The 25,329-nt window shown below is 43.6% G+C and overlaps 3 protein-coding genes and 1 pseudogene across 3 annotated transcripts; 3 read left to right on the forward strand and 1 right to left on the reverse strand.

The window, feature by feature from the left end:
* The first annotated feature begins 1,143 nt into the window (after nucleotides 1-1,143).
* On the forward strand, nucleotides 1,144-10,509 carry LOC148715738 (uncharacterized). Its single transcript, XM_088746576.1, has 5 exons — nucleotides 1,144-1,210; nucleotides 1,260-1,418; nucleotides 5,757-5,807; nucleotides 7,287-7,386; nucleotides 10,376-10,509. Exons 1-4 carry the CDS (start codon nucleotides 1,144-1,146, stop codon nucleotides 7,355-7,357), a joined length of 348 nt encoding a protein of 115 aa, XP_088602702.1. The 3' UTR covers nucleotides 7,358-7,386; nucleotides 10,376-10,509.
* On the reverse strand, nucleotides 8,607-12,860 carry LOC148715739 (uncharacterized). Its single transcript, XM_088746577.1, has 3 exons — nucleotides 11,491-12,860; nucleotides 10,381-11,168; nucleotides 8,607-10,167 (listed from the first exon to the last, which is right to left on the reverse strand). The coding sequence occupies exons 1-3, from the start codon at nucleotides 12,155-12,157 to the stop codon at nucleotides 9,424-9,426; spliced, it is 2,199 nt and encodes a 732-aa protein (XP_088602703.1). The 5' UTR covers nucleotides 12,158-12,860; the 3' UTR covers nucleotides 8,607-9,423.
* Nucleotides 12,861-21,064: 8,204 nt separating this feature from the next.
* On the forward strand, nucleotides 21,065-23,787 carry LOC148715740 (uncharacterized). Its single transcript, XM_088746578.1, has 5 exons — nucleotides 21,065-21,731; nucleotides 21,983-22,310; nucleotides 22,402-22,708; nucleotides 22,897-22,989; nucleotides 23,125-23,787. The coding sequence occupies exons 1-5, from the start codon at nucleotides 21,065-21,067 to the stop codon at nucleotides 23,743-23,745; spliced, it is 2,016 nt and encodes a 671-aa protein (XP_088602704.1). The 3' UTR covers nucleotides 23,746-23,787.
* Nucleotide 23,788: 1 nt separating this feature from the next.
* Nucleotides 23,789-24,764, forward strand: LOC148715741 (uncharacterized; annotated as a pseudogene).
* Nucleotides 24,765-25,329: the final 565 nt, after the last annotated feature.

Genomic DNA, 25,329 nt, shown 5'->3' on the forward strand with positions numbered 1-25,329 from the left:
TGGAAGTATTGCAGAGGAAATTGTTGACCACTTGCCTCTCTTTAGCCTTGTGTACGATCCACATTGTAGCCCCATTCCTGATGCAATTGACGTTATCAAAATTTCATTCCCTATCGATTGCTTGGCAATAACAAAGAAATTAAACCCTCAACCTAGCCCCAACTTAGCCTTAAGGTTAGACATAGAGTTGGGGTTAGCCGCACAAGTTTCACGGAAGCTTCCGTCGGCCTGACCCTAACCTTAAGGTTAGACACAAGTTTCACAGAAGCTTGCGTGAATAACGAAAACAGCTGAACCATAACCCTAAAATCTAAATAATTCGGATATATCAACAAAGCTGAAATGGTAAATTGGCCACCGTAACGATTACAAAAGCTGACTTTTCGAGCGGTGGCCAATTTACCATTTCAACTTTGTTGATATATCCAAATTATCTCGTTACTCCCACCGACGCAGCCCCAAACAGTTTCTTTCGAAACGATCAGACTTTCTTTTAGACACGAAAGGCACTGACGTGTTATTGCGCAATTTTATTTTTCTGGGAAAAAAGAAACAGGTATAGGACAAAAACTAGTTGCGTAGATGATGTCCATTCGAATTTTGCGACCTCAAATACAAGTGGAAGTATTGCAGAGGAAATTGTTGACCACTTGCCTCTCTTTAGCCTTGTGTACGATCCACATTGTAGCCCCATTCCTGATGCAATTGACGTTATCAAAATTTCATTCCCTATCGATTGCTTGGCAATAACAAAGAAATTAAACCCTCAACCTAGCCCTAACTTAGCCTTAAGGCTAGACATAGAGTTGGGGTTAGCCGCACAAGTTTCACGGAAGCTTCCGTCGGCCTGACCCTAACCTTAAGGTTAGACACAAGTTTCACAGAAGCTTGCGTGAATAACGAAAACAGCTGAACCATAACCCTAAAATCTAAATAATTCGGATATATCAACAAAGCTGAAATGGTAAATTGGCCACCGTAACGATTACAAAAGCTGACTTTTCGAGCGGTGGCCAATTTACCATTTCAACTTTGTTAATATATCCAAATTATTTCGTTACCCCCACCGACGCAGCCCCTAACAGTTTCTTTAGAAACTACCAGCCTAAAATCTAAACACTAACGCTTACAACGAATTTGTATATGGGGCGATTCTACCGCTCAAAGCTACCAGTGGGATTTTGGTTCAACACTGCACCATGGTCGTTCCGTGAAGAGAGGACACTCCATTACGACACCTCCCGTGACTTTTTTCCTAGAGGAAAAGGGCCTGGGAAGAGCTTTTGAGGTCACGCGCCTGGTACTTTTAAATACCAGAGCTGCCATATTTTATAGTATTCGAAGTGTTGGCGTCTTTCCTTCAAGTCTTTTCTTATTTCCTTCGCTTGAAAACAGATCAGATGTGTGGAGAGAAAGAGGTAAGCTCATTTTCTATCTTTAGTTACAAAACACCAGGCAAATGTCGCTTGACCATCCGTTGGTTGGCCACCATCGAACCGCGCGCGCTCGTCGGAAACCATTATTTTTCTCTCGCGGATGGCTTTCCGACGTTCTTCACTTGCAAGAATCCTTCCAATACTCGTCTCTAGGGTGAATTGAGCGGAATATTTGCCCATTGACCGCAACCTGAAGAATGAACTTCTCTTGAGTCGCGGTGTTAACCATAGTTTTCCAAGTGCCTTGCTTATTTTTGGCGAATGTTTTGACTGTGGCGTGGATGATTCCAAATGGCTTGCTGCAGTTTGCGAAACGGAACGAAATGAAAATCTGTGATTTGCAAAAGAGAAATCTGCTAAAAAAAGAAAAAGAAAATCGTACACAAGCCTGAAGCTCAAGAGAATCAAAGCGCTTGGGTCAGTTGCGACATTTTCAACGCGACGCGTAGAATTTTCTGTTCGAATCATTTTTTTGAACTTACATTTCTAAACCATTGCAAGGTTCTTCTGTATTTCTGCGTAGTAAAATTGTTATAAGAAAGAGCTGCATTTTGGAAGAAATGTATGTTATCTGCAAGATGACCTTTGTGTCGATAGGTCCATTGAATGGAATATTAAATTTACCATCATGATAGTTTGTTCGAGTTTTTGGAACATAAATAGTATTCCTAGTTGCACAGCGAGTTTTAACATTATGCTTATCTGAAGTTTTAATAAGGAACGAGTCATAAAGCTTTGTTAATTTGCCGATCAAGAATTGGTGCATGAGGTAAAGAGTTTGAAGTTTGATATGATCCTGAAGTTTTAGAGGTTTAAGTTGAAAAAACAAAGTACTTCTACGAGTATAAAAATCAGAGTAGGTAATCAGACGAACCATTTTCTTTGGTATTCTCTGGACTGGTTTCATATTAGGGTCATAGGTGTTACCCCAGACTATACAACAGTATGAAAAGAAAAAAGGAAGAATGATGGCATGGTGTAATCGAACTAAAGTTAATCTTTGACATGCAGATAATGCCCAATGTTGTAAAGAACAATGCGTCGTAGATAATTTTGTCCAAAGTTGTTAAAATGTTCTTTCTAACTAAGACAGCTGATAGCCTATGAGAATTTCCAAGTACTGAACACTTTTATGCTCATTAATTGCTTTGCCATCTATTTCAATTTTCATAGAGTAATTCAATTTTTTCTGGTAAGGATGGAATATTACAAAATGTGTGTGTGTGTGTTTTTTTTTCTATCAATATTAAGAGACAGTTTGTTTAAGCACAAAGCCATGTATTAATTTCACCGAGTTGCTTAATGACCGTTTCCTCAAGATGCTGTAAATCTTTATCAGAATAAAACAGATTTGAGTCATCTGCGAACAGATGAAAATCACAAGTGGATGAAGAATTTACGAAATCACCGATATACATATCTACTCATTGGTATACTCCAATTATTGTATTTGGGTTTTGTGGGACTGAATTTTCAATAAAAAAAGAAAGCACAGAAAAATTCATTTGAGGCAGGTGAATGTGGGGTTACAAAATTCATGGAAGAATCTAGGGAAAATAAGAAAGGTGCATAACAAGATAAGGACACAATTAACAATATTCCAATGAATCGCATGTTGGGTAGTACTCTGAAGTAACGTTACACTAAGACTGCTAATAATTTTTAACCCAATAAGATTCACAATTTGACCTGGATGTTTTGTTCTGACAGAAAGTTCAATTAAGAGACGACAAGTGTCACCAAGATAGGTTTCAGGAAAAGTCATCGGAGACGTGACTTAAACAATGTACGGGCAGGCGCATGGTGGTATATCCTATAATTTAAAGTAGCAGAATCTGTCAAATTTTCTCATTATGGATGTTGTTGTTTCATGCCAGTGTGTTTCCCAAATTCAAGCTACGTGGAGACATGAAATGAGAAGGTCAACTCCACGCCATCCTGCGAATGGTCGACGTGACGTGCGATCAAAATTCGTGCCTCTGCCGAAATCTTACTCGGCAATGAAATTTTGTCAGTGTCTGTCAATGTACCTAAAAACAATTGAAGCGTCTGTTTATTTTGGTCAGCTACTATGTGTATCAATCAGCACAACCTACTTTAATTTGTGTAAATCTGATTGGTTTCTAGTGTGATCTATTGTTGCTGAGCCTACAAGTGGTTTACATTTGGACTTGATAGAGTAAAGGCTTTTGCACTAGGGATGCATGAAAAAGACACCCGGCTGTCTTCCGCCGGTCAAGAGTGTAATTTTTCACGTATGTGCGCGTTGTAGTCTGCCCAGTAAGGGCCTGGCACACATGTATTGTTGCAAGGTATTTTTATCAGTTACATGTATTGTCTTTCGTGTTTTATCCATCGCTCCTTTTAATTTGTCCGTGACCTTGAGTACGGCTCGTCGGGTAGGGCGGTTCTATCGGAAGCCAAATTGATATTCGCGTAGAATTTCCTTTTTTTTCTTTTTTTCTAGGAAGGAATAGAGTTGGTCATGTTCCAAGCTCCAGAGAATACCGATTTCAACCTTCTGTCGTGTGTAAATTTTTAGGACACCTACACTATAACATCAGAAAATAGTAGTGGAGTTACACTGCTTAAAGGCCTTTTTCAAAACTGATGTTTTCAAGTTTTCTCTCCTCAATCATATTGTAGGCCGAGCTGTGGAATTGCCTACCACTAGATGTCAGAACAATTGAACATTTCTCATCATTTAAAAACAGCATTAACAAGTTTTCTCTTAATTAACTTGACGTAAACAAGGATAGATTTTTGTAGTTGATCAATGTATCTTTGGTCAATTCTACGTTGCGCACGTGACATTTAGAGGCGAAATTTGAGTATTAAATGTCTCCTAAAGCCAGATCCGAACTATTTGAATTGTAATGAGTCGTGTCATAAAATTACCCCTGAAGTACCTTTTTATTTTGCCAATGTTCAGGAAAGAGCTTTTCATTCACCACTAATAATGTTCAGAGTAATGCCACTGAAGTAAAAATGCTGTTTTTATTGCTTTTATCTGTAAATTGGGAAATAAATAACAAATAACATATAAAAACTCTGACGATCTAGCCCATTTTGGGCATCAAAGGCCATTTATACTTTAGAAAATTGTAAAAAAATTGATAGCCTTACATATATCGTAATATGTCTATAACTATCATTTGTGTCACTAAATATCTACGTATCTTCTCATGTTTGAAAAGTTTATGAGGTTTTCTGGGTTTTTACAAATGTGTCAAGCTGGGGTATCAAAATTACCATAATACTCAACCATAAGAGCAGCATAAATAAGACCTGAAACAGTTGACAACCTAGACAGAAATTAGATAAATGTTGCTCTGAATCATACCCTGGAGGTCGTGTCCGCAACACCTTTTGTGTCTTTGTGTCTTTTATGTCTTTGTCTTTTGTCTGAGGCATCAAATGTTTGAGAATTTTTTTTTTTTGCCATTGAAAGGCCCATCCTAGTGAGTAGTTGAGATCTCAAAATCTGATTCATAGCAATCAATTTCTTTGAGATATGGCAATTTAGATATTGGTATGTAAAATGGCTTATTCGGTTAATAAAAAACCCTAAAAAACAATGGCGTCACACACCCTGGGCGTGACCAATACTGCCAGTGTAGATTTGGATTCTTATAGAACTATGTATAAGCTTTCATTAGAAATAAGTTTGGCTCTCATATTTTGAATTGGAAAATCTGTCAAATTCTCATGTCTCATATGGAATAGCCCCCTTATGTTTTTTTTTTTTCTTTTCTTTTTTCTTTAACCGAGGCAGTGTATTTTAACAAGGAATCATCCTGTCCGCTTTGAACTGGCCTAATCATGGAGAGGTTGCGATTTTTCCTTCTTTTCATTTATCTTAATTGTTCATTTGTCTTCAACTTCACTAGGGAGATCTCCTTAAATTGATTCTCCTTACTGTCTGCCATAGAGTTCTCATGATGTCGGTTTGGAGAATTTTGTATTGCATCAACCTGAAACCCCCTGATTGATGATTTCATCTATTCTCAGTACCTCTCTGCTAGCTATTGTAAGGAGAAATTCTGTCTTGGTCACTTACGGGAGTCAAAGGACAAAAATCCAGCCAGGAGAAGATTTCCTGTATTTAAGGGAGTTGCCCACATGATTCCCTAGGGAGCTGGCAAGTGTAGGGCTTACACGTTGAAAATATTGATGAAGCCAGCAGCAATATCCAAAGTTTTTCGTATGGAATTGATTGTCGGGCCGGATTACCCTTTAGTGCTGGGATGAACGAGTGTTGCGATCGATTTCCACAATGATCTCATGTTGACCTATGATTTTCTTGTCCTCTTTACACAGTACACGGTGGAGCATTTGTCGACGGAATGAGGTGGTTGCAAAGCTTGAAAGGTAGTGCGGAGCCAAGAATAGTATTTTTTTGAGGGAGCAAGAAGAACTAATGACAGTTGTATATATATGTATGTGTGTGTGTGCGTGCGCGCGTAGTAATTTTAGATATGTTTGTACTTATATTTATAAATTTGGCTGTATTTTACTCGGATATACTAGCTCTCTCGAGCTACACTAAATCCAAGTTTAAATAAAGTGATACGTATGCATGCATGCATGTATGTGTGGAAGTTTCAGTGTGAGAATTGTCGTTTCGCCGTTGCTGTTTCCTCAGTTACGAGCAGCCCTGATTCAAATTTGCATGGGCCCCTGACCTTCTTTGCAGGTCTGCGGTGAATGCGTGCGGGAACCATGGCAAATGTGCGTCTGTCGTCTGATCTGGACCCGCTGGTTTGAAAGGCATTTAGCCCTAGTGCAGGATTCAAAGTTGCACTGGTCCTTGATCTCTGTCGAAATGTTTAAGCGCCTATTATAGTGGGGCTTGTGTTCTGCTCGGGTGTTAGAGGAAACTAAGCACGAAGATGTACTCGCTGTGTTCAAACTGCACGCAGAGCTAAATCAAAAATTGTGTTGCCTCCCCTGACCAAGAGAGAATTTCTCCCTACGATATCGATACATTATCAAGGGGACAAGTGATGAGAATAAAGGAAGGTATTAGTTTAGGGGATTGCTAGTCGCTTCCAGCTCCAAATTCTCGGAACTGACATGGTGAGAATTGTATGGCAGACAGTAATCGTAGTCAGGTTGAGGACACGGACACTCTCACGGCAACTCCACCGATGAGAACCTGGCTTGAAATTTCAGTCTAAGTAGGTTGTCGTGTGAGGGGGGCTTCAAATGCAACTCTCAGCCCGACCGGTTCTAAATGACAAGCAAAACTCGCCTGCGAGAACGGGAGACGAGGAAAAGGTGCTGATGACGCGCTCTTGACCCCGAAACTCCCAAGATGTGATTGTCAAGTGTCCCCTCTAGCTGCCAGACATTTCCTTGTAGACAGGTTATGGGAATTGGGTGCGCGATCGAGGGGACATCATCTACCTGACGAGTTTGAGTATTCTCATTAGCTGTTTGTTGGATCGTGCATGAATATTATAGGGAGAAGTAACAGTTCAATCACTTCTGGCAGTTTAATTAGAGAGGAGGTTGAGATATGCTTGGCCTCCAAGTTCCGTGTCGATAGAGGATGTATGGTTCGATTACTTTTTAATTTTTATTTTTATTTTTCGGCTGTCCTCCCTCGCGTGGGTTCGGGTAGATTCTTGGGAAATGTGCGCTTGCCCAAAGTCCATCATCTCTCCACTACGAGAGTCCAGCCATGGAAATCCTCCAAATATGGTCAACCATTGTTCTGGCGCAGAATTCTGCGCCAGAACAATGGGACGATAGCTAGACTAGAGAACTGGACCGAGAAAATGGCGGCCAACCAGCCAGGAACCTTTCATTTTTCGCTGAGAATAGCTTTTTTTATTTCTTAACCAGTATGCGACTCCAACTTCAAAGTCGGACGGGCATTCCGAGGAATTTCTGGACATTGTTGTACTTGTGGATGAAACGAGGTGTTTCAAGAAAAGCTTGAAAGGTGAGTAACTGCTGGTTCATTGTTGGGCCGGCAAGGCTTTTTGGTAGCATGTCCAGCATGGACATGGTAATGATTTTTGTAGGTACGGCAAAGCCGACAGAGTAGACCAGTTAAGGGATTTTTTCGAATGCCCTATGAAGCAATCTTTTTCTTTTTTTTTTTTTTTTTTTTTCCTCGATGTTCAAGAGTGTTTTGCAAGTTTTCCACCTCGAGACAGGGGCACTGGTTTTTAAATCCTTGCAAATGACTTTGAGGGTAGTGATGATCGATGGTGATGATCTCAGCAATGGCCCCAACAAGTTTAATAATAGTGATGCAAAAAGCGAGGGGGAAAAAAAAGACAAAACAAAAACAAAACAAAACAAAACAGTCCTTGGACTTTGGAAAGTGCCCACGATACAGACCAGTACTAATGAGAGCACTATTTGCCACAAAAACACAAACTCGTTTTATTGCCTTTCCACTTACGAGTTATTGTACAGCTGCCACGAAATCTAGAACTTGTTGAGTTAGAAGTCTTTGCCTGACAAAATCACTACCCAAATGTCAACAGTCGATAAAAGAGAGCCAAATTCCTTTTTGCTACCTCTAAGGCCTCTTTTTCCAATTTCTGTCGGTGTGGGAAGAATATTTTCCTCTAATATCAAACATTGCAACTACAGTAAAAACCCGCGTGTAAGAATGTCTGGCAAGACAGGTTCTTAAAATGTCTTCAATGAAAATGCCATTAAATAGTTATAGTGTACAAAATCAAAATCTAGAACCTGTTGAGTTAGAAGTCTTAAAATATCTTAAATGAAAGTGCCATTAAATAATTATACAGTACAAAATCGAAATCTAGAACTTGTTGAGTTAGAAGTCTTTGCCTGACAAAAACCCTACCCAAATGTCAACAGTTGATAGAAGAGAGCCAATTTCCTTTTTGCTTCTTCTAAGACCTCTTCTTCCAATTTCTGTCGGTGTCGGAAGAATATTTTCCTCTAATTTCAAACATTGCAACTACAGTAGAAACCCGCGTGTAAGAATGTCTGGCAAAACAGGTTCTTAAAATATCGTCAATGAAAATGCCATTAAATAATGATACTGTACCATACAATGTGTACTGAACAATGTACTTAATTGTACAGTTTAGAAGTTTACAGCCAGGAGGGCATTTTTTTTTTTTTCTTTTTTTAAACTTGCTTTGATACATGACTGGGAGCCATGAATACAGTGGGAGAACTGTATTGTTTTTTTACACATGTTTTACAGAAGTATCAGATGTATAGAAAACATTTGTTTTATGGTTAGAGACATATTTTGCTACGACATTGTTGAATCGTTATTCAGAATGACTCTTCTTATAAGAGCCATGCGGGTTTTGCTGAATAAACAGGTTCTGACATTTTTGGGTATCGACATCCAAAATTTCTGCCAAAAAAGGCTCTTAATTACTAGGTTCTTACACGCGGGTTTTAGCTGTATTCCAAAAACACTTGAACTTCAATTGCAGTTTTTTGTTTTGTTTTTTTTTTCTTTCCTTCTTTCTCTTTTTGTGTGTCTGGTTTTTGTTTGTTTTCAGAACCTTGTGAATTTCGAATCGGCTTTTTTTTTTTTTCTTTTCTTTTTCCTTTTTTTTTTTTTAAAACCTGAAACGTTTGCACTTGCGAGAGTCATTGCCCGGCAAAAACGCGACTCGAATGTCGGCACTTGACGAGCAAAAGACACAGCAGAAACATTCTTGTTTACAGCCTAGCCGCCAAGCGGTCTACAGTTCGCTCCTGTCGGTGTTCGAACACAGTGTCTTTTTTTACTCTCCGATCGAACCCTTTACACCCTGACGACGACGGTATCCGAATCTCTCTATACGTTTCTTTTGGCACCGGCAAGGAGAATCGGTTTCCCTAGCAGAGTTAGTTTTCAGGGTTGGCAATCGTTTCCTACCTTCTCGTGATGTTCTCGAATGACTCGGCTCTACCACCGTGGGGAGAAATCGGATGCTCGTCGCTCTCGGGGTTGGAAAGGGTTCGAATGTGCGCGGTCTGCTGAGGTCGGCTCTCAGGTGGCAGTCTGCTCAGAAAAGCAGCCAGCGAAGACCTGGGCGAGAATTCTCTGTTGCTCCTCGGGGTCGTCCGGCTGCAAATACCACAACCATCTCTGGTCCTCGCCACGAACACATCTTCGAAGGAGAAAGACCAGGGCGGCCAGCTGGCTCTGGCGGTCCTCGTGGTGACCGATGGCCGTGCCCAGCTTGGACAGGTGACTCCAGACATCTCCCCAGCCTCTCTCGAGTTGCAAGTGCTTCAGCCGCGGACACAGCATGCAGAGGAAACCCGCGTTGGCCACGCTTCGAAGCTTGGTCGAGGAACAGCCAAGAAGCTCGCGCAATGCGTTGACAAGGGACGGCCTTCTCTCCTCGGGGGTTTGGCCAGAGTTCAGCAGATGTGCGATGGAGGGCGCAAGTTCCAGCATGGCAGCCAAGCGCTGGTTGCGCTTCAGGCCGAGTCCCACTAGTGTGGGTCGGTCCAATTTGTTCATGAACTGGCACACGAGGCAGTCCTGGTTTAAGCACTGTTCCGCGACTCGCTCGACGTCCCCGCCTTCCTCGTCGCACAGACAGTACGGGCAGTTTTGATCTTCTTCGCCTTGCGAGGGGCGCACTGCCGGTTCTCCCAGGCACGTGCAGTTTCGTTTGGAAGTGGTCCACAACGAGCAGACTTTGGCTGCGACCGTCTGATCGCGTACCTCTCGGTAGCTCTCCTCTGCCGTACTCTGCCTCTCCTCCTTGGCGGCTCGTGCGACCTACGGCAGGAGAAAGAGAGAAAGGAAATGAAAACATGGGTCCATCTAGTCTCCCAGTGACTCGGTCTAGCCACAAACCCCCTCTAGACCCAAGATCTCGCCCATAAATTCTCCTTACTCTCTGACGTACAGTTCCCCATCACAAATTTGGTGTCGTGTGTCATATCATGATTCCTTCAGTGACTCGTTTCTTTTATTCTCATTACAGCTTACCGGTGTGGGGTCACAGGGCTGGTTGGCTCTCAAGAACCGTTCAAGCCTGTCCAGGGATTCCTCACTGGGAAGGCGCGAAGCACGGATTCCTGGCAGGGCTAGCAGGGCTCGTCGAGGATCTCCTGCAGGGGGCGGCGGAGGGCTGGCCTCTCCTGGCTCTTGGCCGCTGACGCGCGAGGTGCTCGTCTCCTGGGGGAGCACGGTCCGCCGCCGAGCCGTCGGTCTCCTACTCTGTCGATAGCCGGAGCTGCCGCTCTGCGGGCCTTGCCGGCTCTGCCGGCCTCGCCGGCTCTGCCGCTGCGGCTCTGTTCCTGGCCCTGGCCCTGGCCCAGCCCCGACGCCGAGCTCTTCGATGACAGTGGTGGTAGACACAAAGCGCCGAAGCAGACTCTCCATGTGCTGCCTGACGGCGGTGTCGTGCCCCTCTGTACCCGGTCCGCCCGGCGGCAAGGTCTGCGATTCTCCAGCAGTGTCCCAGCCCACCGACAATTGGGACTCTGTGCCAGAACTGCTTCCTGCCTCGTCTTCCTCTGACGTTGGTGGAGAATGGAGCAGGAGTTGCTGCCAGCGATCTGTGGAGGTCCTCCTCAGGCCTTGTGCCTGCTCAGCCGTCAGTGCTGTTAGGGTCAAGAAGTCTATGCCGAATCGCGTCATCAGATCGACCAGGCGGGCCGGTTTGTCGCGTCTGCCAGCGTGTTTTATCGCACTGGTGCGAGCCAACATCAGTTCGGATGTGGTCAGCCCCAGCCCCTCGATCATCGTTCGCGAAGTGAAGGCAGCTATGTCTCCTGCAAGATTGAAGCAAGAAAAAGAATGAAAAATGAAAATCAAAGCAAGACGCAATGAGAGAGAGAGAGAGAGAGAGAGAGAGAGAAAAAAAAAACAACAGAAAAAAAAAACAAAAACAAAAAACAGAAAAATCGAAAAAACCGCGGGAAAAACACACAGAAAAACGTAAAAACCACGGGAAAAGAAAAGAAAAACAAAAAAAGAAACCAGAAAAGAGAGACAGACGAACAAGCAAGAGGGCTTCTCTTTTTACAGGGGCCCTGTATAAGAAAACCATCAGAGATGGAGAGACTGATTGTGGACTGTTTTTGTTTGTCTCACCTGTAGACATGCTACGCACTGCCTGATTGGAGATGCGCGCTGCAACCACAACGTTTCCTGGCAGCAGACCCCCGTGAGAGTGGGCTATCAGCCGACGTGGGAAGCCGTGCGTGAATTGCGCGGAGATGTCGCTCCAGTGAGGGGCCCGGAGGTGCATGACGTTGCCGAAATCGTCCACGCGCAGATCTTCCAAATGACGGTCGAACCACTCGTTCCCCGTTCTCATTTTATCGCTCAGGGCATGGCCCGCCTGGTGGAACATGGTCTCTTTGGAGAGCTCGCCCCTCATCTCCTGGCTTCTGTCGGTGGAGCGCGGCTGTTGCTCGCACCATTCTTCTCGGCTGGCCACGTAGCGGGCGCAATAGTCCCGGCACTGGTCTAGGTCTCCGAATTGGACCTGTTCGTCAACATCCTCTGGGAAAAGCCCCCGTGGCAGCCTTAAGCTGTCGAAGAGGAACAGCTGGAAGTTGAATGCCGTGGGTTCTTCTGGAGATACGGCAAGACCAACTGGGAAGTACGGTCCGATCAGCCGGCTGGTAGACGGGCGTTCCTGCCTTGCTCTAATGCTGTTGTCGAGGGCCATGTGGGTGGCCGGTGAATCCCCCTCCACGATCGAACTGTCGTCAAGAAACTCTTGGCTGTGGGTGAGAATAAACAAAAAAGACATTGAAAAGACATCAGCGCTAGGGTACCCCGCTGGTGACTATTGTTAGTAGATTCTTAGTTGCTTGTCTCGTTTTTGTGTTTCCTTCGGGCTTTTTTAATACGCTGTCGGTCGTTCGCACGCGTAACGAGTCTCTCCTTGTTGAAAATCCATGAACCCTTCCGCTCCCACGATGTCTGTCTGCTCAACAATTCTCACGGCGTCGGCGCGGCCAGCAGAAAATGTCTACTCTTAGATCGATGTTAGAATGACGTGGCTGATCCACAGATTGTTATTAGGAACCGTCACTAGTACTGTTGTTGCTATCACCATCGTCACTGGAGTGAAAGGGTTCATTCTAACTCCAGAAACGCAGTGGGTTTCTGTGAGCGTCAAGTTTATCGAGCCAAGTTAGCCTTCAAATGCCTCGGACATCCCTCGCTAGCAACTAAACGACTGCCTGAATTAGCCCTTGGACTCTCCCAGAGGTGATTTGCATTGAACTTCTCCCTATAGTATCCCATACATTTATCCCGTTAACCCAGCTGGTGAGAATACTGCAATGAATTAAGGTTGGGTTCCCTTGATTGAGCGCCAAATTCTCGTCACCAATTGACAAGGAAATGTGTCGCAGCTAGAGGGGAGAATTAACAATCAGATCTGGAGAGTCCAAGGGTTGGGGTGCATTTCTGCGGTGACAGTTCATAAATAAAAGTTCTGACGTATCACAAACTGAAGTACAGGGATGTGAATACTCTAACTTCTAGTGGCGAGTCAAACTGGTCGGCGACAGGACCGACTGACCCGGTGACTAAGGGGCCGACCATTTAACTTCTGAGCTGGGGGGAGATTTTTGAAAACAAATTTCCTGCAAGCGCTTGTTGGAATAAAGAAAAAAGACATTTCATGCAGCCCAAATGTAACAGAAAAAAATGTAGCCAAAAATCGGGAAAAAAACAAAACAAAAAAACGCTATCCTGCACAGCAGATTGCTTGAAAAAAAGGGGGAAAAAAAAAATTCTTGATGACCCCGCCCCCCTCAACAGTTAAATGGTCGGCCCCTAAAGGTGTCATGAACGAACAGGGCTGGGTTGTTCAAAGGCGGGTTACAATAACCAAGGATTCGTTTGAAATTTGATTTCAGATCTGAAAGCTTTCAAAAGAAAACTTCCGTTTAATTCCATTTGTCTACAGTTTGATAATTGAATGCTCTAATAAAATGGGAAAAATCAGCCCGAAACCACTTTTGAACAGAGAAATATAGAAACCCGGATTAAATTTTAAACCTGGGTTAGCACTAATCAGCCTTCGAACAACTGGGCCCAGTTCTTCACCAACGCGTCATTACCGCCAAATTCGCTCCACTGTTGTCGAATGGCGCTTTGTGTCGATGGAATTGCGCATTAAAAAAAATTATTTCAAATGGTAAAATGTACCTTGCTTCTCCCATGACATCATCATCTGGCCCCTCCTTGTCACTATCGCGCCGAGTCGCACGGCCGCTGCTGTAAGAGAAGACAGGAGTGCTGTTTGAGATCGACCTACATCATATTTTGATGTTCCACTCGTCTCCAGTGCCGAATTAAATTTGGTAAGCAAATCAAAGGAGTCGGTGCCGTGCCGGGAATCAAAAGCGAGAGCCATCGAGTCGTTGAAAAGAAAAACAACACAACAAAACAAAACAAAAATGTTTGAAAAATGAGATAAGAAAAAAAAAAAAAGAAAAGGTGATTTGGAATTGAAATGCTTTTGATTTCAGTTTTTGCCCTTGCCTCCGCTTCTCCCTTGAGCACAAGTCATCCGAGAATTAAGTTAAGATCGGCACAAACACGCCAATTACCACGGATTAATACAGAACGTTTTAAGAATTGCCATTTGAATGGAATCAGGCTAAGTAACAATCTACATCCTATGTTTTCATTGATTTTATATCATTATTGTAAACGATCTTTACTCTCTGTAACGTTCGTCGTGTATTTTAACGAGCGAACTAAAGACACATCAACATCAACATTACCATTACAATTACAATGACAATTAATGGCACAAGAAGAAAATCGAGGCTGAATCCTAACCTTGTGGCCTCGGTAGCTTCTGTCTGCAGGAAATCGGCGCCGGAGTAGGTGGCTCTTTGGCTTCTTGGAGTCGCAGACGCACTTTCGCCCCTCGATGTCTTTGTCCGTTTGCTTCTTGGGGGCATGTGGAAATCTTCTTGCTCCCTTGGAGCGCACTTGGCAATATGAACTCTTGATCGCGCAGCTTATTGACCTCACTCGGAGCGTACGATCTCTCGTAGTCGAGAACACAATTATTTGCACTACGCGACAGTGAGCGTGCAAGGTATTTACAGTCCTTCACCTGTCGCGCATAACTGTATCGCGTGTCGAATGACAGGAAACGAGCTCAGATATGCGGAAGGAAGCAAATGCGCTCTTAGCTGGAAAGGAAACACGGTCTCAAAACAAAAGCAAACGCGCCATTGGCACCGGAAGACAGATTCTCCCCCGGTGTTTCTTCCAGTTTCGTTTGTGTTTTCTGCCTGCCTGCCTGCCTGCCTGCCTGCCTGCCTGCCTGCCTGCCTGCCTGTTTTGTTTGTCTGTTTGTTTGTTTGTTTGTTTGTTTTGTTGGTTTGTTTTTCTTTCTTTGAAACCCAGGTCTGTTCCCCTCTTTTAATTTCCTTTTAAACGCAGCTTCTTTGGTTGTGTTTACTTCACTTTTGAAACTCGATCCGATTAATTTTAAAACAGGAAGGCCAATATGCGCTCTTGGACAGGCAGGAAGTGAAAAGAAAAATAGCAGGATCTGCATTTCAAAATGAATCTGCCGTATTTACCTAGTTACAAATGTGTTCTTAGTAGCGTAGATGTAGATGTTACGCTCAACTCGAAGCGTCTGTCTAAAAATTGCTGCAGGACATAAACTTCCGCGTACAAACAATTAAACCACAAACAGGAAGCCAATACGGTCTTCAATAGGAAGTGAACGTGGCCGCTTGTTATTCATTCATTTTTTTGTTTGTTTTTTTTTTTTGTTCTCTTCAAAAGGCAACCTTTTCAAGGAGATTTAGGAGGTCAGAGGTCAGGTTTTCTCGTACATTCTCTGTCGAGTTTCGATGAATGTTGGACCTCACGGGATCAAGTTGAAACTTGGACACATCTCTCTGGTTATATTCGGGCTAAAGAAATCATTTCGGTAGTATATTACAAAGCTAAGATACTGCGGCATGTAGGAAAAATAAATTCCCATAGCTGCCTTTGAAGCTTTTTTCTTTTTTTTTTTTTTCCCTTCTCCTTCTTAATCTTCTTCTTCAAGTTCGACACTGGCAGAATTAGAATGCACGATTTCAACAAAAATGCGGGAAACTACATGTATAGTTGATGCTTAAGAATTCATATCTCTCGTTAGCAAGTCAAGGCTAGAGAAGTGATGTTGGTACAATTAAAAAGCTAAAAGAATTCTACCTGTAGAAAAAGGTTATTTGAAAAGGCTGCTTTGAAAGGATTCATTTGTTTTTAAGACATCCTTGAAGTTCATGAATGGCAACGCTATTTAATGGAAACGGCGCAGAAACGTCATTTATGCTCGATGCGAGAAAACTCACATCTCTCGTTATATCGAGGCTAGAGAAACGATTTCCATATCCTTACAAAGCTAAATTAGTGCTGCACTTAGGAAAAATACATTGCAACGCTCGCGTTGGATCAGTCACATCAAAAACGGGCCATTTCAAAGACCACGGGACATTTGCAGGCTAGAGTCGGGTCGGGGAGCGGGGAGGAGGTGGGGCGACTGGTAACCAGCCAGACCACCAACCCCTTCACGCTACATGAAGCTGATTGTTAAGTGGTGAGGTTCACCGTGCTTTGCTTGCTCTAAGAAATTTAATTTGCTTCGGGCCAAGGTTAGCGTTCTCTGTCTCCGCTCAAGCTCCCGCATCCAGAACGACCAGGGGGGACAAAACACGCACGCACGGTGGAGGAACTCCTCCAGGCCCTCGCGCGGTGGCTGACTTGGTGAGTGCCATTAGATTGCCACTGAAAGCCCCATTAGTGTGATTTAAAGAAAGCCTTGGGCCCCTCTCGCTATATGCGCATTCCATTCCATTCCATTCCATTCCATTCCATTCCGTCGTGTATGGAAAGCCATACTGGACAAAAGTGGGCGAGAATAGTTTTGTTGGCCGAGAAATCATTTTGTCACGCGATCAAGAAAAACATTTCAGTGCCCGGTGATCGACCCCATTTAATATGGCCTTTCATAATTATAGTACCTGTCCAATCGATCTACGCACTGCTCGCAAAGAGCAATAGATATAGCTTCCCCCGCGGATTCATGAAAACTACTTTTACAGCAACAAATTAAATACCAAACTGGAGAGCCAACTCGAGAGCCAGTTCAAATCCTGCAAGCCTAGTTACTCTTCATTCAAGGCTCACTGATTCAGAAATTCTCAAAATGCATTGACCAAATCGCTTTTGGCACAACCTCTACTCCAACCAATAAATGTATCGATGAATTGATATATTGTTAACGTTCACTTTATTAGCTGTCATCGTGATTGGTCTCCCCTAGACCTTTCATTTGCATAATTATTATTGATATCATTGTATTTATTCATACAGTCATTTCATGCTAATGTCTTTATTTATGCATTATCTGTATTTATAACCATTTTATATTAGGATATATTTTTAAATGTAAGTGTATTATAGTCTACTAAGTAGATAGCAGGTCCACATCAGCAACTGATGCCATCTACTCAACCTGCTTTAACAAATCAAGAATGTATGTCTGTGTGTAACCAATTTTTTATCATATTTCATTCTCATTGCATTGCTTGCTCACCAACTCCAAATCCTCTTCAGCCCTAATTGAAACCCACAACTCCATCAAAAAACTGCATGTCTTATGTGACCATGCCTAGCTGCTAAAGATACTCCTTGTTATACAGCTAGGCTATCCTTAAAAATTCATCCATAAACAGAGCAGTTCTTAACTCCATTCTGCTGCTGACTAACCCATAGCCCAGAAACTATCACAAGGCTTCTCCGGTCAGTGGTCTTAGGCCACAAATAGTCTGCAAGTAGGTCTATTTCCACTGCAAATTCAACCTTTCATCTATAATTATCATCACAGTGACCCTCACTCCTCCTCCATAAATGCTAAAACCAAAGCAATCCTCTAATATTTTGGACGCGCGAGCACAAAGAGCGCCGCCCTGCGATACTCACAAACAGTCTCCGACCTGTCCTCGTGCCTTCTCAGGCGCGTCCTGCCCAAAACCCTCTGCCAACCCCTTACTCTTTCCATCTCTATATTCTTATAAGCAATTCCCACTCCCTAAGGCCTGGGACCAAAGCAATCCTCTAATATTTTGGACGCGCGAGCACAAAGAGCCCCTCCCTGCGATACTCACAAACAGTCTCCGACCTGTCCTCGTGCCTTCTCAGGCGCGTCCTGCCCAAAACCCTCTGCCAACCCCTTACTCTTTCCATCTCTATATTCTTATAAGCAATTCCCACTCCCTAAGGCCTGGGACCAAAGCAATCCTCTAATATTTTGGACGCGCGAGCACAAAGAGCCCCTCCCTGCGATACTCACAAACAGTCTCCGACCTGTCCTCGTGCCTTCTCAGGCGCGTCCTGCCCAAAACCCTCTGCCAACCCCTTACTCTTTCCATCTCTATATTCTTATAAGCAATTCCCACTCCCTAAGGCCTGGGACCAAAGCAATCCTCTAATATTTTGGACGCGCGAGCACAAAGAGCCCCTCCCTGCGATACTCACAAACAGTCTCCGACCTGTCCTCGTGCCTTCTCAGGCGCGTCCTGCCCAAAACCTTCTGCAAACCCCTTACTCTTTCCATCTCTATATTCTTATAAGCAATTCCCACTCCCTAAGGCCTGGGACCAAAGCAATACTCTAATATTTTGGACGCGCGAGCACAAAGAGCCCCTCCCTGCGATACTCACAAACAGTCTCCGACCTGTCCTCGTGCCTTCTCAGGCGCGTCCTGCCCAAAACCCTCTGCCAACCCCTTACTCTTTCCATCTCTATATTCTTATAAGCAATTCCCACTCCCTAAGGCCTGGGACCAAAGCAATCCTCTAATATTTTGGACGCGCGAGCACAAAGAGCCCCTCCCTGGGATACCTACAGACAGTCTGCGGTATCTCCTGGCATCTCGCCAGATGAGTCCTGGCAAAAAACCTGTATCCTATTCTGTTCTGTCCTAACATACCAAACTGCTACTGTGTCACTGCCGAGATGCCCTTGGTGATTCTCCCTACTCTGTTTATTTTTCATGTAACAATGATTGTTTTTTTTTAATTATGTCAAAGGGTACAAATAAAGTTGTTGGTGCTTGATATTGTAAGGAGGATTTCTGCCTTGGTCGCCTCTGGGAGTTAGAGGGTTCACCATGTTATCACATTCTATATGACATGAATTATCTGGTACATCTTTCATCTTTCATCTTTTTTTGTTTACAGGACTTTATTTCAGAGGACCAGAATCAGAAGTTATTACAAGAGCATGAAGGTATGCATAATACTGAATTAGTGGAATTATATCTCTTGAGTTTTCCCAAAATTCCCAGTAATTCTTAAGCCTTTCACTGCCAAGATCTCATTAGTAATTCTTCTTTCTGTCTGCCATACAATCTTTTTCATGTAAGTTTGGAAAATTTGCTATTGGATCCACTAAAAATCCCCTTGACTTGCCTGCTTCAAATGGACTTGATATCATGAGCAGGAAATTCTGTCTTGGTCACTCATGGCAGTGAAATGGTTGATAAATTTCAGTTTGCGGGATCTACAAGAACACTGAAACAGTATACAGTAACATAAAAATATGCTGCTTGACAAATGACATTTGAATTGTAACACATCCAAAGAAGTTACAACCACATTAAATGAACTCAAAGCCTGACCCTGGAAGGAAAGGCTTAAATACCACTTGTATTATCTTACATCCATGATTAAATGACTCATTGATTGGTATTCATGGCAACACACATAATTCAAGCAAGTCATTGTATTTCATGGAAAAGCCAATTGACAGATTCTATTTACATTTGTGTCAAATCCATTTGGATGATTTATTTGGACTATTTTCAATGAGTGGCCATAATGGAGGATAATTGTTTTAAAGTTTTTTTTCTAGTCAGTCAAAACTATTTGACATGTAAAACTGAGTTGAGCATATAAATCAATTTCACTGACCACTTGAATTCTTACTTGGGGGTTAGTGATGCCTATATTTATTTCATACTAGTTGCCTCCAAGTTTTCCTAAGCTTCCCAGTCATTGTTAACACTTTCACCAAGATAGCATTAGCAGTTCTCCTTACTGTCTGCCATACAATTCTTCTCTAAGTTGGAGAATTTGGTATTGGATCAACTAAAAATTCTCTTGTGGATATTTTGTAAGGAAAGATTGAAATGACTTATGTGGAACCCGACCTTAATCACTCCATGCCTAAAACTATTTCCTTATTTTTTGGTACAGTGTGAACTCAGGATAATCCCCTAACAGATTTTTCCTTCATTCTCCGCCTCACATGTGTGCTTCATATGGAATTCATCCTGTGAGAAGAGAATTTCCTTGTCACTCATGGCTGTGAAAGGGTTAATTATCTCTCAATATTAACAGCTGCCAAGGCCGCCTGCTGTTTGCATTGCGTTGCCATTGGTTTTTTGTAATCGGATGCTTTGGCGTCTTGGCGTCTTGCTTCGCGTCAACAGATTTCGTGTGGCTTTCAGTTTTGTCCACTTTGCACTAAACCTTGCGTTCAAGCTTCACCGATAGGTAAGTACCTTTTTCTCATTTTGTGTAGGCAGTGTCAGATTTATAGTTAGGGGCGGAAGATTGCCGTGAAGATTATTTCGGCTAAGGCGGTGAACTGATTTATAATAACCTAACTGGAAACGTGCTTAACACTCGAGTGAACGCCCTCCGTTTAGCTTGAAGAGCCTCGAGAACAAACTCTTAGGCTTCAAAGGAGATCGAACGTTTGGAGCAGTTAATTTATTTATCACGAGTATATCTGCGTTACTTTTCTAATGTACATTTTGTCGTTGCATTTCTGTTGTCATGGGGCTGACTGTATAATCGCACCCTTGAGCCAGTGTTTAGGCCGTTTACTTTGAAGAGCCTCGAGGCTGTTCGTCAGCAAGTGAGAAACTATAACTTAGATTTAAAAGGACGTGGCATATAGGCGTACTTTTTTAGCACGTTGTTCTGCTTCATTTTTTTTTATCATTACATGTTGGCGTTGCATTTTTGTAAACATGGGGCTAGCTGGTGTAATCGGAGCCTTGAGCGTCCCTAACGCCACCGCGGTTTAGGCGTTTAGCTGGAAGAGCCGAGAAGCTGTTTGTCAATCGGCTCCTTTTCCTTGAGTGAGAAACTGCGGCACACTGCGTTGGTGGGGGGGTCGTGTGAGGCCGTTGCTATGAAATGAATGCTTTGCTTGGAACGGAGCCTCTAATTGATCTTTCGGGAAAAATAGGGTTTGGAAAAAGAGCGACAGAGTCTAGTTTGGAACCTTTCTCAAGATAATTTTGGCTGCAAATTGCGTAGGAGACGTTAAGTAACATGGTAACCACCATTTTGATGTCCAATTGAGTCATGCGCAAAATGAATAGCTCGTGGACTAGTGTTGATGAACCGAGGCAACCATTTGCGTTCAAAATGTCGGAAACTCAATTTGGCCTTCAAAGCTTTGACGCTTGTGAGTTGACGGGATCTCCTTCAGTTTAGTTTCGCCTTGAATACGGGGTTCAAGAGAGTTGACGAGGCATTTGAAGCCGTCCAAAGAAACTGTTTCCCTAGGTGTAATCGTCCTTTTCATTACACTACTTGACACATACCCTGTTAATGAATGTACTTTCCCACTTAGCTAAAGCACCGCACTGAAGTTCATTTACAAAATGGCAGAGGGTCTTCCAAAGTTCCAGGTTGTTGAGTACGACGCCACGTCAAGTTCAGAGGAACTGCCGTCAGACAACGAGGCTGGGTGTTCCTATGTCATCTCCTCGCGCCACCTGAGCCCTCCGCGAGTTCCGCAGAGCTACAACAGCGACAAAGGAGGTGCTAACACCGCACTATATCAACGCGCAAGTAGTGGTAGCGACTGGAGGGACAGTTTCTCCTCTGAGAGCGACACCTCCCCTGAGTTGCCGCCGCCACCACCGCCGCCTAGTCTCAACCCGCCAAGACCACCACCAGAAAAGCGACGAAAACTGGTCAAAAAACGTCACCGCCGCTATAGAGGAGAGAGGCCCTCTCCTTCCCGTAAACTAGCAATGACAAATTATGCGGAAACTGCGGATCAGCCTGCGCCAGTCTGTCAGCAAGAAACACAGCCTCAACGCCCCCCTGATAGGGAAGTGGTCCCGGACGCTCTTGCATGCCAGCCCGGACCTCCGAGTACCGGAAGGTCGCGAAAATATGCAGTGGGCGAATCGGAAATGCCCAACGATCTAAAAGAGTTCCTGCGAAAGGTTGACCATTTTTTCACCCGCAAACACTCACTCGCGCGTCAAGGCATGTACGTGTCAGAAACAACAATGGTGAAAAGCCTTGAAAGGATCTACGGTGAGTTTTATAGTTCGTGAAAACAATACAAACAAACAAACAAGGCAAACAAACGGAGGCCTTTTATTGATGACGGCACTAACCCAAATTTCCCTTAAAATCTTCAGGCTTTCTGGGCTATTGCAAGAGCCGCGGGGAATATCTGTCGCGCAGACTCTTTGAAAAGCGCTCCTTGATCGAGTCATATTTGGACTATCTTAGGGTAGGTGTATGTAGGTGTATGATAAATACTTTGTAGACATAAAGAGCAGCAGAACACCAGGTGAGCTCTCGCACAACAGAAAGAAAAAAATTAGAGAGAGCAAGCACCTGGAAAACAAACTCAGAGCAGCGGTCTCAGCTGTTGCCTTTCCTTTTTCAACAGGATGAGAGAGGTCTTTCGCCAGCAACTATATCTAACCACGCTTCCTCGCTTCTGTACCCGCTGAAGTACATACACCGCCGACAGGCCCCAGATTTCAAAAACGTAGAACTCATTCAACAGCTGCGCAAGATGGCCACTCTTCTTCAGAGACAAGGAGAGCTCGAGCGGCCAAGAACGCAACAGGAACTGGCGGCCCTCAATCGTTGGATTTCATGGTAAGCAAGCGAGTGTCTTTTTTTTTTCTTTTTTTTTTTTTCCGTGTCTCGCCTGGGGTTGACATCTGTCCTTGTTTTTTTTGCTCGATAGGGAGGATGTTCTTAAGGCGCTCGCCCTTCAGCGCGAGAAATTCGAGGCTTGCCTGGTTAGGAAAGCAAAAGCACGCGAAGCCAGTGACTTGGTATTGTTATCGCTGTACGTCCACATTCCGCCAAGTCGTTGCCTAGAGATACGGACTCTGGAGGTAATGAAACAAGAAGAAATCACAGGCCTATTCCAGGCCGCAAGCTTCAGAGAGCGAAACATTCTCCTCTTGAACACAGACCGCTCAGCGACGCTGCATCTCCAACGCTACAAAACTTGGCGTCACCACGGGCACGAAGAAATTCCAATTCAGGTTAGTGGCGAGTTTCTTCTTTGATAACTTAAGTACCTTTTAAGAATCACGCGAGGCTGCCAAAGTCTTAATTGCCTAAGTTGTATCGACAGACAGACAGACAGACAGACCGATAGACAAGTTGCATGAAGAAAAACATGCGAGGGAGCAGTTCATCTAATGTTCTCCTCTCTTGTTTTCCACCTTAGGCGAACAGCGAATTGGCCAGACTGTTGCACAACTTTGTCAAAGATTTCCGACCATTGCTGTCCGACCCTTCACAGAACAGCACGCTACTCGTGGTGAGTTCACCGCACTGCACTGCTTTATAGCTATTCATACCGTAATCGTTTCTCTCTTGTTTCTGTGCTGTTTTTGTCGTTTCAACAATCCTAGGAATGACAGCAGTAACGATAATACCTCTTTGTTGCCTGCAGAATGCCAATGGCCAGCCCTTCACTAGTAGTTCGTATACGTCTCACATCAGAGGACTCTTACAGAGGTTGACTGGCCGTGCGGTCTCAGTCAACGGCCTTCGCTCCGCATTTCTGACCTGGGCGCTCAACCGGGGTGATTGCGATGAGCAAATGAAAGACAGCCTAGCCAAGGCCCTCAGACACACTCGGAGAGAGGCTGAAGAGACGTACGACCGGCGCACTGCTGCCGAAAGGCTGAACTTAGCGCTTGACTTAGCACGTGGGCAGGCGGAGGAGAGCCTCTTGCCAAAAACACTGGAGGCTCCACAGGACAGTGAACAGCACGAAGCGGACGACATTCGGCCAGGACAATTTGTAGCACTGGTAGAGCCGGAAAGCACGCTCCAGGCTCCCAGAATACTGCTTGGGAGAGTACAAACCATACTGGAGAATAGAACGGCTTCGTTGCTTTGGTACGAGGCGGATGCTTCGGGTAGTTATTCGCTCGCACTGGACGGGTCGTTCTGGACAGAGAGTCTGGATGCATTGGTGCCTGTCCGGGTCCAGAATTCCAAAAAGCCACAAGCGTATAGACTCAAGGAGACAACGAGGTCCATTCACAAGAAAGTTCATGATTCCTAGCCCGGAAAAAGAAAATAAAAACAAAAATAAGAGACGATAGACGATGCATGTTGTACTAGTTTCTAGTAGTTTGGTTTTTGTTCGCTCTACTCACTCTAATTAGCCCGTTTGACCGGCAGATTGGAAACCTTACCAAGCTAAATCAGCGGTACATCTGTAAGCCAAGCGTGCCGGTTCATGGCAAAATTGAAGATTAATTTTCGGATTAACAGGAGTGTGGCGTTTACAATATACGTTTCTGTTTTTCTTTTTTTTATGTTGTTGTTGTTGTTGTTTGTTTTCCAATCAATACGCTCAAGAGAGTATTACCGTTACACCATAGATTAGTCATAGCTAGGGGAAACCCCACGCTAAGATGATGAATTTGAGCAAGTTTTGCACACCATCTATTTGGGTAAGCGCAAGTGCTTGGTACTAAGTAATTTTAACATGAACACGCTTTCTAAGAGCACTAAACCGAAAGAGATATCTTAATCTGATCCATTCAGAGGGTTTTAATCGCTTGGTATTCGAGGCAACGTATATAGCTGAAACAAAAGTTAGTTGCTTATATCATGTCCACTCGAATTTTGCCACTTCAAATACAAGTGGAAGTATTGCAGCGGAAATTGCTGACCAATTGCATGTTTTTAGCCTTGTGTACGATCCACATTGTAGCCCCATTCCTGATGCAATGGACGTTAGAGATTCTAAAAAGTTTGACGCGATTTCTTTTCCAAATGCGTTAAAGAACGCAAACTGGCTTCCCGTGTAAATAATAATAATGATACAAATGAGAGTGTGTCGAGATTCCTTCGCATTTTCAACAGAATTAGCAATGGGCATGCATCTTTGAAAATTAACAAAACTAAGAAAAAGTCGGCATTTAAACCCTGGGTAACTGGAGGTTTAAGGAAATCAATTAAAATTCATAATCAGCTTTGTAAGAGAATGAACATGATAAATACAAACTTTATCATCGCAACAAAATAGTGGCCATTAACAAAATATATCGCGCACTTTATGATAATAATAGGTAGTTGAAGATTCCACGAACTCTCAGAAAATGTGCGATAACACGAATGTCACCAAACACAAGTTGCAAGTAAACGACAAAAACTTTGAACGGCCGTTCTCAATATCAAAAGCGATCAAGAAGTACTTCTGCAATGTTTCCGCCGAACTTGCATCTCAACTTGCTTGCCAAATTAAATCGCCGCTCCCCTTCTTACGAGCACAGGGGAACCCTAACATTGAGACTCGTTCCGCTTTATCAGAGTAAATTAAGCTTAATGCGTATTAGGACGATGAACAATTATATGACTCGGATAAAGACCCTAGATTACTGGACAAGTGGCTAATGCATTAAGGTAATATTGCAAGCCAATGGTACAAAAGCAACGGTATGATTGTCAATCCCAAAAAAAAACCAAACCAGCATAATAGGAAAGTTACATCATGTATCCTCTTTTCCACTACAAAAATCAATTGACTTGTTTGGAATTTCTGTGGATGACACACTTTGCTTTGATGAAAACGTCTTTGACGCAGTTAACCATTCCATTCTGGCTTTCCAAACGATTTTTCTGGGTGGAATTTTAGTAT

This window comes from Stylophora pistillata, unplaced genomic scaffold, assembly GCF_964205215.1.
Source record: "Stylophora pistillata unplaced genomic scaffold, jaStyPist1.2 SCAFFOLD_551, whole genome shotgun sequence".
Taxonomy (NCBI): domain Eukaryota; kingdom Metazoa; phylum Cnidaria; class Anthozoa; order Scleractinia; family Pocilloporidae; genus Stylophora; species Stylophora pistillata.